Source organism: Nycticebus coucang, chromosome 12 (genome assembly GCF_027406575.1).
Source record: "Nycticebus coucang isolate mNycCou1 chromosome 12, mNycCou1.pri, whole genome shotgun sequence".
In the NCBI taxonomy this organism is placed as follows: Eukaryota; Metazoa; Chordata; class Mammalia; order Primates; family Lorisidae; genus Nycticebus; species Nycticebus coucang.
This window is the reverse complement of record NC_069791.1, coordinates 49,423,066-49,432,944: the sequence shown is the minus strand read 5'-3', so window position 1 is coordinate 49,432,944 and position 9,879 is coordinate 49,423,066. Positions and strand designations below refer to the sequence as shown.

At 34.3% G+C, this 9,879-nt stretch overlaps 1 protein-coding gene across 1 annotated transcript; it reads right to left on the bottom strand.

Annotated features, from left to right (window-relative positions):
• Nucleotides 1-4,683: 4,683 nt before the first annotated feature.
• Nucleotides 4,684-9,007, bottom strand: LOC128561775 (NKG2-C type II integral membrane protein-like). Its single transcript, XM_053556348.1, has 6 exons — nt 8,821-9,007; nt 8,017-8,121; nt 7,833-7,886; nt 7,171-7,322; nt 5,644-5,744; nt 4,684-4,799 (listed from the first exon to the last, which is right to left on the bottom strand). Exons 1-6 carry the CDS (start codon nt 9,005-9,007, stop codon nt 4,691-4,693), a joined length of 708 nt encoding a protein of 235 aa, XP_053412323.1. The 3' UTR covers nt 4,684-4,690.
• Between the last annotated feature and the right edge of the window lie 872 nt (nt 9,008-9,879).

Here is a 9,879-nt window from a genome sequence, read left to right as displayed (position 1 = left end):
TACACATCCCCAAGAAGCCACGAAAGTTCCACCACAACCTTGGCAGCACTGAGGTTTGCTGTACATCTACAAGGTGGGCAGAGACACCCACTGCACATGTCCAACCCCTCATGCACCTGGTCATTACTATTTATTCTTCTGTTAGATTCAGTTTCTGTAAACAGTCAACTTGGTTGGTCCTATTTCACTGGTACGTGCTCACTGCGTATGAGAGTTACACCACCTCCTTTTTCAATTCTTGAAGCCCCTGAGGATCAGCGATCATTTTATCTATTATGTCATTCTTGTTGCTTGCTCAAGAGTAGGAAAAATATTGACACAGATAATAATGTATCTTTGAACATGCTGTCTCTTGTATGAAATATTCTTTTTCATTTGTTCAATTTCAAATATCCTCAAAAAACTTTTCACATGTGCAAAGTTTCTTCAGCCTAACCATTTGGGTAAGGCTCATTTTACATGCTCCGATCACAGCCCAGGATCACATTTACCATCATTCTCATGCACTATAATTTCTGTGTCTTGCTCCCCTTCACATTACAAATACCTGGAATGATTATACTTATGTATTTCTACATATAAGATCATATCATCGGAAAAGAGCAATAGATTTCCCCTTTTCTGATTTGGAAACACTTAATTTCCTTCTCCAGCCTGACCAACCGCCTAGGACTCAAATACTCTGCTGAGCAGAAATTGTAAGAGTGGGCATCTTGATGTGTTCTATTTCTTAGGGGAATGCTATCAACTTTTGCCTAATCAATATGATGTTGGATATGGGTTTCTCATATATTATTTTTATAATTCTGAGAAATGTGCCTTCTATGCCTAGTTTGTTGTGGTTTTATCACGAAAGAATGTTTTTTTTAATACTTTTTCTGCATCCATTGGGGTGATCTTATGGTCTTTGTTTTTGCCTCTGTTTATGTGATGAATCACTTTTATTTATGTACATATCTTCAACTGCCCTTATTTCCATGGGATAAAGTTCAATTCATTTTGGAGGATTTTTTGGGGAGGGGATGTTCTGTTGAATACAGTTTGCTAGTATTTTATTGAAGATTTTCGCATCTAGGTTTATAAGGAATGGCTATTGTTTTCTTTTATGTTCTGTGTTTTTCTGACTTGGGTATCAAGGTGATACTGTCTTTATAGAGGAAAATTTTTTTCCCATTCTGTAGGTTTCCCCAAAATATTGGAAAGTGGAAGTAAAATATGGGATGACCTACAGAATGGGAAGGATTTGCATAAGTCCCCTGTAAATTCTAGATATTAATTGTCTATGTGAAGGGTAGCTTGTGAATATTTTTTTCCACAATTTTAAAATGGACCAAGACACGAAGAGAAGCTTCTCAAAAGGAGAAAGACAAATGGCCAAGAAACACATGAAAAAATAGTCAATGTCACTAATCATCAGGGGAATGTAAATTAAAAACACAATGAGATATTATTTTAGTCCATATAGAATGTATTTTACTAAAAAGTCAAAGAACAGTTGGTGTGATGGTAAATTAGTATGACCTCTATGGAAAATTGTATGGAGATAACTCAAAGAACTAAAACTTGAAGTATCTTTCAATCTAGAATTTCACCATTGCATAATTACCAAAAAGAAAAGATTTTTCATCAAAAAGACACTTGCAATTAAATGTTTATTGCAGCACAATTAACAATTGCAAGGATGTAGAGTCAACCCAAGGGCTTATCAATTTGTCAGTAGATTAACAAAATGTTGTATATGTATATATATATAATATATATATTACATCTACAATATATGTTGCATATTATAACATATACATAAAATGTGGCATATATATACACACACACACACACATATATTACTCTCTCTCTCTCCACACACACCAAGGAGAACTGCTCAGTCATAAAAAGGTGAATTAACACCTTATGAAACAATCTGAATGGAAATAGAAACCATTTTCCTAAAGTGAAGTATCTCAAGATTGGCAAAACAAATACCACATATACTCACTATTAAGTTGGAACTAATTGATGAGCATGTGCATAAAACAAAGTAAAACTCAATGAAAATCCACCAGGAGGAAGAGGGAATAGGAGTGACAGAAAAACCTACCTCATGGGTACAGCAAATACTATTTGGGTGATGGGCACACCTAAAGCTGGGACTCAAGCACTAGAAGAGCAATATATTTTACCTAAAACATTTATAGCCTTGTAATCTTTTGATTTTTTTCAAAAGGAGATAGACAAATGTCTAAGAAACATAAGGAAATTATCCAATACCATTAATCCTCAGAGAAATACAAATTAAAGCTACAAGGAGATATCACTAAATCCCTGTCAGAATGTCCATTATTCAAAAGTAAAATAAGTGATAGATGTTGGCATGCATGCAGAGAACGGGATGGTGGGACTCTAGAATGTAAACTCTAGAAAACAGTATATTTATTTACATCAATAAATGTAGAAGGAAGTCATTGTATAAAAAAGGGCGGCACCTGTGGCTCAAGGAGTAGGGCGCCGGTCCCATATGCTGGAGGTGGTGGGTTCAAACCCAGCCTTGGCCAAAAACCAAAAAAAAAAAAAAAAAAAAAAGGCATGTGCACTCAAATGTTTACTGTAGCACAATTCACAACTGCAAAGATGTAAAATCAACCTAAGTGCTCATCAATTCATTCTTGCATAATGAAAACATAATATATTGAATACACACCATGGATTAGTATAAAGTCATAAAAATGAATGAAATAATGTCTCTTGCACCCACTTAGATGGACTGGAGACTATTATTCTAAGTGAAGTATCTCAGAAATGGAAAACCAAACATGGTGTGTTCTGATTAGTCATTAGAAACCAGGAATGGGGAAGGGTGGGAGACTGAAGAATGCCTGTGACGTGCAATTAATATTACTCTGGTTACAGGCACACCAAAAGCCCTGACTCAAGCATGATACAAGGCATCCAGGTAACAAAAAGTTTTGTTCTTCCTGAATAATTTTTAAAATTTTTAAATATTAAAAGAAAAGAAGGAAAACATACACTGTGCACCTCAAACAGGTAGAAAACTGCTATGGGTAATGTAGTGTCATTATGTAAGGCATAAATAATTATTGGAAATTTAATTTAAAATGATTGATTGATTTTTCAAAATAGTTATATTCTTTTAAAATATGTATGTACCTCATAATTCTATTATAGAACTCAAAGAAGTGAATGAATAAATGATCACAACCAAGTAATAAACAATTCTGACTTACTGTTTATTACACAGGTACGATAGCAAGCTTATGGAAAGATTTAAACTAGACCATTAAACATAACAAACATGGATACACACACACACACTCATACAAATATATTACACTGATACAGAATATTCCATTTTTAAGTTCTCATGGAAAATTTTCCAAGGATATACTATAATCTCATAATTCCAGGAAAGTTAATATGAAATATAGCACTGTGCTCCCAATACACTGCAACTAGCTGCTTGACCAGTGGACATTTGTAATGTAGCCTTTCACTTTCAATTATAATTAATAAAAAGTAAATAACACTTAAAACCAGTTCCTCTATCACACCACCACATTAGAAGAAACATGTAGTGTAGAACATTTTAAGCTTTGCAGAAAACACTCTAATTAAAGTTTACTTAAATGGAAGTCTATTAAAAAAAATTTTAAATCTACATGATTTTTAATTCTATCATATATTACTAAAGAAAGTAAGAGGCAAAGAAATCAAGACAATGGGTAGTAATGCTTTCTTTTCACCATTGAAAATAAAATTTTTTTTTTGCGACAGACTCTTACTTTGTCACTCTGGGTAGAGCGCTGTGGCTTTAGAAAATTTATGTCACCTTAGGAAAAAAGTGAGATGATTCCACATAAAATAGAAGTTTACATCAAAATCCATAAAACTCTGTATTTGAATTGTAAGATTTAACACAAAAAATCAGTTAAGTAACTGGATATATGATCAACATGTAAACATCAACTACATTTCTATTTATAGCAACAAAAAATGTAAAATAGCTATATTTCTACACTAATTCAATACCAAAAATATAAAATATGACAGAGAGAAATTAAAGAAAATCTAATAGATTACCAGACATAGCAAGATACTGCTTGAAGAGTCAACTTTGTAAAGAGGCAGAATGTTTAAATATGACAGTCCCAAACATAATCACAGGAGAGTTATTTTCAAATATTTTTTGTTGAGATGTAATATAGATTGTAATACATTTTATCCTTAATTTAAGTATACAAATAAGTAAACTTTTAGTATATTTGCAGATTTACAGCAAAAATCACCTCCAAAGGTTACAAAATGTTTGTCACCCCAAAATGAAAAAAATGTAGTCATTTGTGGTCACATCTTATTCCAATCTCCTCTTAGCTTTTGGCAACCACTACTCCACTTTCTTTATGGGTTTGTCTCTTCTGGATATGTCACATAAAGAGGCGCACATAACATGCAACTTTAACAAGGTGACATGCCACACACGCAAAGCTCAGCAAAAAGAGCCAGACACAAAAGAAATGATATCCTGTTCTTTGTGGTGTGTGTATTATATCCCAAAGATCTTTTTTATATTTTTATTTATAAACAAATAATTTGTTTTGACTTATTCAACAAAAAATATTATTTCCATTTCACAAAATATAAAACTGCATATGTAAATCAAACTCCAGTGCCTTTACTTCTAAAACTTTTGCTTACAGATGTAACTTTTTGAAGATCCACATACATCTGATTGAAGACTATTGAGTAGGAAAGCACAATTACGTTCACCAAGTTCTGTTTCTACTATGCTGTAATGAAGAAAAATAAATATTTCTGTCACAATTTATGGGGAAAATCCATGAAACAAGACCATTTTCCATGTAATTTAAGAAAAGAATTTTGTGAATACATTAATGAAGATTCGATGCAATGTTAATAAGAGTTGGCTACTAGGAAGACAACACAGTAATCCCCCATGTCTATAGGGGATGTGCTTCAAGACCACCAGTAGATACCTAAAACCCCCTATTATACTGAACTCTACTGTATACTGTGTGTATTCTATACATAACACATCTGTGATAATATTTTATTAAATTAGGCACAAAAAGTGATTAAAAACTATAACTAATAGAACAAAACAATAAGTATAACAACATGCCAGCATCACTACTCTTTGCCTTTGGGTGATTATTAAGTAAAATAGGAGGTACTTGAATGTGAGCACTGCACTATTATTACAACTGGTCTGCTCCCCAGAGGGCTTCTATGTGATTGATACCTGGGTCATCTCTAGAGTGTAGACCTGCTAGTCAAAAAGATGGTTCAGGTCCCAGAAAAGACAGAGAGGAACGATATGAAATTTTCATCCTGCTACTCACTCAGAACACTGAGCTCATAAAATGTTTTTTTCTTGAATTTTCATTTCAAAATATTCTGACCATGTTGACTAAATTTCCCTCAAACTAGAGAAAGTGATGTCACCAGTAAGGGGAGAATACCATGGTCCATTCTTTAATATTTACATTAACATTTCACTAAATTTCAACATCTTTTACATGCCTATAATTCGGCTTAAATTTAATTGTATTAGTCTTCTGTTTTTCTCCTTTTTATGTTTTCTACTAGATAGCACCACTGAAAAAAACTTACTTAAGTTTGAAAGTTGAGCCATTTGTTGACACCCATGGATGACCACTGCTCTGACGAAAGACTCCAATCCATGACCAAAATGACAGGGAGCCCAGAAATTTCTACAGGAACATAAATATTCTATATTTAAGTAATTATCGAAGATGTTATGAAGGTTTAAAAGTGCAAATAGTGTGTTCTTTCATTACGTCTATAACTGTCAAAACAAATTTAATATTTTAAGCAAGAAATATTAAAGTTGAAAATCACTTTTTATATTGCTGAAAACTTCCACAAATGTTTGTACCTTTTGCTTAAAATGAACTCTGAAATGATTGTACTTGGTAGTTTCATTCTTCTTTTGTCATTAATGGGGAAAAACATGATCCCTATAATTTGATAGCAACCCATGTTGGAAAAACAAATATAACATAAATTTAAATAAACTTCCTTACACTGTTACATTTCTCCTGGTGTTAATATTAAATCAACCTATTTTTACACTATATTTCTCCATGTTGAGGTTTAGATGGCTGCCACTGAAGAAGTAAATGATATATAACCCCAAAATATAGTTTTCTAGACACACCACACAATTCTTTAACCAGGTAAGTGCTCAGTTTTTTGTTTCAGTATTGGTGGAACAGCAATGGTCCCAAAACAAGTGTTTCTCCCCTCTAAATACAACCACAAATTATAGAATTTATGAAAGACACAAGCAAGGGAGACACTGAAAGGAGGAAAGAGAAGGGGGAATGGATTGTGACCCAGGATCAGGCATCAATGTGGAGGGGTGGGTATCTTACTGCCCCAACTGAACAAAGAAACTGATCTATGCCTGCTGGTTCTCAGCACCTAATAAGTTGCCTCAGGTAAGCTCCGCCCCACCCCCTCCGTATTGAGAGGGAATCCTGCAGCACCACCAGCAGAGGTGATCTGTCCTGAGACCTGCCAACTACGTGCAGCCCAGGAAGAGCTTCTGCTAGGTCACCAGGAGACACCAGTGTAGATGTGGCTGAGAGGGTCCAGCAGAGGAATTCCATGACTACAAATGCTTCATACAGGAAGACGCCGTGTGCTTGAGGATGTGACACTTACCTCACCTTCTGGAGACACCAAATACAATGAATTTTAAAATATACATAATGTGGAAAGGAGGAGAAATGATGAGGGTATGTGCATGGGCAGGGCTGCTGGGGCTGGAAACACCCATTTTGTGATCCGACGTGTATTACAGGAGTCCACTCACTTCGTGAGAAAGCTGCTCAGTCATGATATTTTTATACACAGTACAATTGAATAGCAAAATTTAATCTAGAATAACAGCATTTCTAAGAGCATGGTTTTCACGAATAGCCATAATTTGTAATAATTAAATAAGCTTTATCGGTTTATGAACAGAAGTAAACTATTGTGAAGTCAAACAACAGAATAATATGCAGACCTGAAAAGTTGATGTGTATTATTTACAAGAACATGATGAATTCTACAAATATAATATTGACTGAATAAGCTGCTACTAAAGTGTTTGAACATTTGACATCTTACCCTTTCTTCTTCACTATCTATGTAAAGCAGAGTGGAGTTCTTAGAAGCACAGGCCACCAAACTCTCATTCCAAGTTTTTAATTCCTTACCAATGTAATAACAATTGTTGGAATATGTGAACCAGTCCTCTGGACAATGACCACAAGGATATCCTAAAGAAAAATTATGAATTACTTTCTGGAAACAATATGAATTTGTTCAATGAATATTAATTTACATATTTTCGATGCATAAAATATATGTACACGTCTTTTCATCCTCATAGGCTGGTAAACATAAAAGCAAAACCACTCACACACGTGCACCTGAGGCTCCTCCTCTCATCCCATAATTATACTGCCACGTAAAGCAAAACATCAAACATAAATGCACCCAGTACATGTCTAAAAAATCACTGAACAAAACCATCTTTTCTAAAAAAGCAAAATTATTTAACAGTTATCATACAATGACATTAAGAATTTGAGTAAAACTGGAAAAGGAGGTATAATGACTTTAAATCAGTATTTCTACTTACTTTTGAAGAAAAACGAATGCCCTCCTATAATCTTTATTTATGAATATTTATTGCCCGATATTTTACAATTTTCTGCCAAAAATATTGATTGTAAATTGTACATAACAAAGACTGAGACAAAATAAAACATGAATAATATCAGTACCTTTCTGAGTTGTGACATTCGGGAGAGAATTGTTCTGCTTCTCCATTACTATAACTAGAAAATAAAGTAATCCATATCAAATAATTAATATCTAAATACAACATTTCTAACTATGAAGTGGTTAGAAATAATTTCAGTCATTTAAGTGCAAAGTTCTATTATAATCTTACAAAAATAGACTTACAGAGACTAAAAGCTACCATTTTTAACACAGAGGCCAGTAGCACAATGCAAATGACTCCCAGGATCTCCGCAGTGAGCTGGTGCCTGTCTGGAGGTAGCAGTAAGACTGCAGGGAGAGAGACAGAGACACTGAGGAGGGAAGGTGGAGACAGCCGTTTAGAGGGTTTACAGAGAAGACGACCTACATGTACAGGGAATCAAATGAATAAGCACTTGTCGCTAAACCCACATCTACCATAGGACTCTTTCTCTTAAATATACTGCTGCATTATCATAAGTGTAGTACTCCATGATTTGTTAATCAAGGCCTACAAATTTAACAATGCATGAATAAAATTAGTCTTCAGGTTTCATATTAGAAACTGTATCCAAACTTTGAGCTCTGATTCTCACAAATGAAAACTGTCCCCTCACTGGGCCAGACGTGATTACTCACGCTTGACTCCCAGCACTCTGGGAGGCTGAGGCATGTGGATTGTCTGAGCTCAGGAGGTCGAGACCTATTTGAGCAAAGTGAGACCCCTTCTCTACTAAAAACAGAAAAACTAGCCGGGCATGGTAGCACACCCATGTAGTCCCAGGTACTTGGGAGGCTGAGGCAAGGGGATTGCTTGAGCCAAAGAGTTTGAGGCTGCTGTGAGCTAGGATGCCAGGCACTCTACTCAGGGCACAGAGGAACACTCTGTCTCAAAAAACAAACAAACAACAACAACAAAAATAATAAACAAACCCTCATCTTTCTCACACCTCTTCCCTCATCTGTATATCCCAGAACAGCTATATTTAAGATCTACTAAATGCTTACATGTGTGGGAGCACAGCTTGTCTTCCCTCTGGAGGATCAGAGTAGCATTTTGAAGGTTTAATTCCTCATGGGTTATTTCCTGTTCAGTCTCTGAAATGGAGCTCTTTCCACCCTTAGGTTTTCTTTGATGCCTCTTAGGGTCTTTGGCCAGGTTCAGTCTTGAGCAGGTGACTCTTTGGTCTTTCATCCCAGCAGCTGTGTGATATTAGAAACTATGCTCTATGAGAACTGTACTTAAGAAGTTAATAAATGATTTATTTAATACAATGTTCTATGGTGCAGTGAAGGTAAGTGTATTACAATGTAAAAGTCTGATGCTAATTTCCTTAAAGCTGTACATAAAATTTTTATCTTTGAACAGGTAATTTAATAAAATATTTTACTCTGGACATATATTATTAGTTAGAACCATAAAAAGAATAAATTAATGGGAATACAAGTCCATAAGTAAAAATGTCTTTATTAATATAAAGTTGGATTCTACAGATATATTTTAATACCATTAGAATATATGTGTTAAAAATTAAACATTTGTATTGGGAATAATAAGGCACTAATTTTAAGTTAATTTTAAAATGCATTCATCAGTAAAGAATGAGGGCCTTTGGATGGAGGAGAAATAATATTAGAACATACGGTAATTTTCTACTCTAAAATACTTCTAGTTAGTGACTTACACGTTCAAAAGTTCAGAAAGATCGTATGTATCAATATCATAAGGGTCACTTTCAATGTGTAAACATGAGTAATAATAATTCAGATAACATAATCTGGTATATAGTGAATGAGCTCTGCAGTCTGAGATATAGAATTACTGCCATTAAAATTTATGTGTGACCTTCAAAAAGTTACCTAGTGTCTAGTAACCTAGTTTACTAACCTTGAATGGAAAAAATAATTTATAAGGTATAATGTATGTAAAACACTTAACATGCATGTGGCACATTAACCTCTCAAAAATATTAGATATTTCAGCTATGATTATGCCATGGCTGTGTTATTATATCTAATTCACAGTAGTGTGTGTAAAAGAATTCATTAAGTAGGAGTCTTCTCTAT

Coding starts and splice junctions, on each gene's coding strand:
- LOC128561775 (XM_053556348.1), bottom strand. CDS start 9,007: ATGAAAGACCAAAGAGTCACCTGCTCAAGACTGAACCTGGCCAAAGAC. Junction 8,122..8,820: donor CAAGCTGTGCTCCCACACAT/GTAAGCATTTAG, acceptor CTCTCCCTGCAG/TCTTACTGCTACCTCCAGAC. Junction 7,887..8,016: donor AATGGTAGCTTTTAGTCTCT/GTAAGTCTATTT, acceptor TTTATTTTCTAG/TTATAGTAATGGAGAAGCAG.